This window comes from Capsicum annuum, chromosome 4 (genome assembly GCF_002878395.1).
Source record: "Capsicum annuum cultivar UCD-10X-F1 chromosome 4, UCD10Xv1.1, whole genome shotgun sequence".
In the NCBI taxonomy this organism is placed as follows: domain Eukaryota; kingdom Viridiplantae; phylum Streptophyta; class Magnoliopsida; order Solanales; family Solanaceae; genus Capsicum; species Capsicum annuum.
The window spans coordinates 1620673-1624962 of NC_061114.1; the positions used below are offsets into that span (position 1 = coordinate 1620673).

The 4290-nt window shown below is 38.8% G+C and overlaps 1 protein-coding gene across 1 annotated transcript; it reads right to left on the reverse strand.

Annotated features, from left to right (window-relative positions):
* Positions 1-4205, reverse strand: LOC107868445 (heterogeneous nuclear ribonucleoprotein 1). Its single transcript, XM_047410512.1, is given in 3 exon segments — positions 1-1409; positions 3759-3922; positions 3925-4205. Coding segments are annotated over 3 exon segments (1329 nt in total). The 5' UTR covers positions 3980-4205; the 3' UTR covers positions 1-299.
* Between the last annotated feature and the right edge of the window lie 85 nt (positions 4206-4290).

The following is a 4290-nucleotide window of genomic DNA, read 5'->3' on the forward strand; positions in this document are numbered from 1 at the left end:
TTTGACATAACAGGCTACGAGAGGAGATGCATTAGATAGCTAGTAAAAATAACCATACGCAAGCCAAATTAAAACTACAGTTAAACAGAAAATATTACGAAATAGGCAATACTACTGACAATTACTTATTGTAAACTAGAATAAGAACTGCAAAAAACTAAAATTCAAGCAATCCAACCAATCCCATTGAGCGCGTAATGCTTGCAAGAGTAAACTGTATGTGGAACAAAACCAGCAGCGTGAAAGTGAAGTTCCACTCCAGCAATAGGTAAGTTCTCAGCTGAAATCAAGCACTGTGATCAGTGTTGTTGAGCCTGCCGACTTGGAGCACCACCATAGCCACCACCATATCCAACTTGGCCACCATGAGGTCCATTTTGCTGAGCACCATAATTACCCGAACCTTGTGAATTTCCACTAGCATCGCCATAGCCACTGCCCATGTAACCCCCACCACCTGATTGCATGTCTCCCGATGCACCACTTCCACCAACTGGATTTCCATAAGCACCATCACCTCCACCATATCCACCATAGCCATAACCTTGATTTCCATAACCCGTGGCTCCAGCTGGAGACTGACCAACAGCAGATCCTCCATTAGCGGGTCCACCTCCACCACCAGCATTTGAAGCACCCCATGATGCATTACCATAGCCCATGTTCCCATATCCAGAAGGACCCTGAGAACCCCACGAGCTTCTTGATCCACCAGCTTGACCGCTACCATAACCAGCACCAGGCACATTTGGATTTCCGAAGGCTGCAGCAACTGCTGGACCACCATATCCAGGATTGACAGCCCCATAGCCAGGATTGGCTCCACCGTAACTTCCATAAGCACCATAACCCATGCCATTGTTGGACGATCCATAACCATAACCCGGTGTACCATATCCGGAGGAACCATAAGGTGGATAGCCACCTACAGTGTTTTGTGACTGCATGTATCTGTTGGTATCCATTCTGTCATAAGAACTGGGATTGTCACCAGATGCACCATACCCCTGGTAACTTCCACCACCCATACCACTACCACCGTTGCCCGTGGAACGACCACCAGAACTACCATCTCTTGGAAGAGCACGCTTTACTTCCACTTGTTTCCCACTGAGATCATGAAATGTCTTGTGTAAAACCCTATCTACTGCATCTTCAGAATCAAAGGAAATGAAGCCAAACCCACGAGGTCGGCTGGTCTGTTGATCAAACATAATTGCTACATCAGTGACATTACCATAAGTTTCAAAGTAAGTTCTGAAGCCATCCTCAGTCAGCGTGGGAGGCAATCCACCAACAAATATTTTCTTGGTCCTGTTATTTCCACCGCCTCCAAAACTTCTAGCACTACCTACATTTCCAGATTTTGGACCCTGTTCCTCTCTGGACAAGGCCCTCTTAGCCTCAACCTATAAAGAAAAAATACCATTGAGCTAAGTAAAAGAAGAACAAATTCAGAAGCAAGCAAGATAAAGACTCAAAGGACAGATTTTATTATAAGATGCCCAAAATCTTAGCGGAAGTTTCCATCAACTAGGTTATTACTTTGGGGGAAAGCTCTACTAAAAGACATCAAATTATCATCTGAAATGTACTAAACTTCTGTTGAACCTGCAAGCGTCTTACTTATGACATCCTGAAAGTATATATGAAACAACAGGTCTGGAAAACCCAACAGATGTACAAATGATTTAAAATTCTTAAACAGAAGCACCTTTACCCAAGCGATGGCACTATTACACAAGAACACTTAACTTAAAAGACACGTTTATTTAAGACATCACCACAGGAAGTTTCCATTTGGTGTGCAACTAGCAACGAAGGGATGATTCAAGTTTCAAATACTCTATTAAGTCATTAAAATGTTTAGGGCAAACAATGCTCTGAATTAGAAGAAGGCGCACCATTAAACTAAAATAAACCACCATCATAGTGCTTTAATCAGTTACCTACTTACCTTCACCACTGCAGAACTCATTGTGAATAAACCATTACCTATTGTCGTTAACAATACAAAAGAGGACATTAGACTAAAATAAACCTGTCTGCACCCTATCAACAGAAAGAAGAAAAACATGACTCTATCAACGAGCCCACACACTGCATAACAATAATACTACGTTCCACATTTTAGGATGTTCTTTTCAACAAGTCAGATATCATTTCATCACTATCACACCAAGAAGTGTCAAAAACATCAAAGAGGAGGAAATAATCATCAAAGTGTCAAAAACATCAAAGAGGAGGAAATAATCATCCCATTTTCCATCCATTGCATCAAACACATGGCTTGATAATGAAACACATTTTGCTGCACAATTCCAGCTTTGGAAGGCACAACAGACACACTCCACCTAGCAAAATTAGTGCTTATGCAAAACTGACCACTATGCAGCAGAAGGAAGAAGTTGTACTACAACAAGAACTACTACTACTACAAATCGATCCCAAGCAAGGCCACCCATTGTATAACAAGTAATTTGATTCGAGAATAAAAGCGACACACATTATAGCAAAAATCACCACACATATGCGAAAGACCAATACACAGCACATTATGAGGTTGGGAATCATTCAGCACATATGGCATTCAAACGCATGACAGAACTACTGCAACGAATTATGCAACCTCATCCACCATTTTCACATCAAAAGAACATATGCAACGCATTGTCTACTCACAAAATTGACTCGAGAAACCATTATTTACAAAAATCCTCAAAATAAAAGATGCTGACTTTACGTTAAATATAAGGAGAATCTGTCTACCCACAAAATTGACTCAAGAGAAACTATTTCTTATTAGAAACCGCAATATAAAAATGCAGATTTTACTTTAAATATCAGGAGAGCTTGATTACATAAGCTCAACCAGAAGAAGATACCAGAACAAAAAAATTCATAACCATAAATCAGCTCAAGAAATGAAGACCTTAGGCCAAAAAAAGATTTAAACTTTAGTACCCAGAGAACATATTCAAACTAAGAAATATCTGAATCAGAACTCAACAAGGAAAAATAGCAAGAAAACAGCACAAATGTCAAGATAACAGTCACAAAAACACATCCTAAATTGGAACTGACACATCAGGACACAACCAGAAAACAATAAAAAAGTCAGCTCATTTAACCAAAGATCCACAAGCATAAAATCTTAAAAAAACAAAAATCAGAAATATAAACAACACCCAAAAGCCACAAAGAAAAGAGAAACATCATCTCATCACAATAGAAGCAAAAACACATCCTAAAATAGAAATACCACATTAGTAAACACCCAGAAAACAATCACCAAAGTCAAGCTCATTTAACCAATAACTCCACAAGCACATAATCCCAAAATCCAAGAATCAGCTAAAACTAACAACTCCACAATCCCAAAATTAAAGAACTAGCAAAAACTAACAACCCCACAAGCTCAAAATCAAAGAATCAGCAATAACTAACTACCCCACAAGCTCAAAATCCAAGAATCAGCAAAAACTAACAACCCCACAAGCTCAAAATCAAAGAATCAGCAAAAACCAACAGCCCCAACATCCCAAAATCCAAGAATCAGCAAAAACTAACAACCCCAAAAGCTCAAAATCAAAGAATCAGCAAAAACCAACAGCCCCAAAATCCCAAAATCCAAGAATCAGCAAAAACTAACAACACCACAAGCTCAAGATCCAAGAATCAGCAAAAACAAACAACCTCACAATCCAAAATAATAGAAAAACACAAACAAAGCATGAACATACAGCAAAAAAACTCACCGTACGGCCATCAATTACATGAGTGTCCTTAAGAACTCTCTCAAGAACATTAGGATCTGCAAATACAACAAAACCAAATCCTCTAGGCTTTCCAGCAATCTTATCTCTCATTAATACAGTCTGTAAAACATCACCATACACTTGAAAATACTCCTTCATCTTCTTTCTGTTTTTTCCCATGATATCCCACCAATAAAAAGCTTTCCTTTATCTGAATACATGCTTTTTTCCCTCTCTTCCTCTCCACTTTTTCTCTCTATATAAGGTGTATATATGTATAACAATATCCAAAAGTCACGTCATGATAATATTAGGCAAAAACACATGAAACACCCAGAAAACAATCACAAGTCAGCTCATTTAACCAAAACTCCACAAATACAAATCCCAAGAATCAGCAAAAACTAAGAACCCCATAAGCCCAAAATCCAAGAATCAGTAAAAACTAACAACACCACAAGCTCAAAATCAAAGAATCAGCAAAAATTAACAACCCCACAATCCCAAAATCCAAGAATCAGCAAAAACTAAC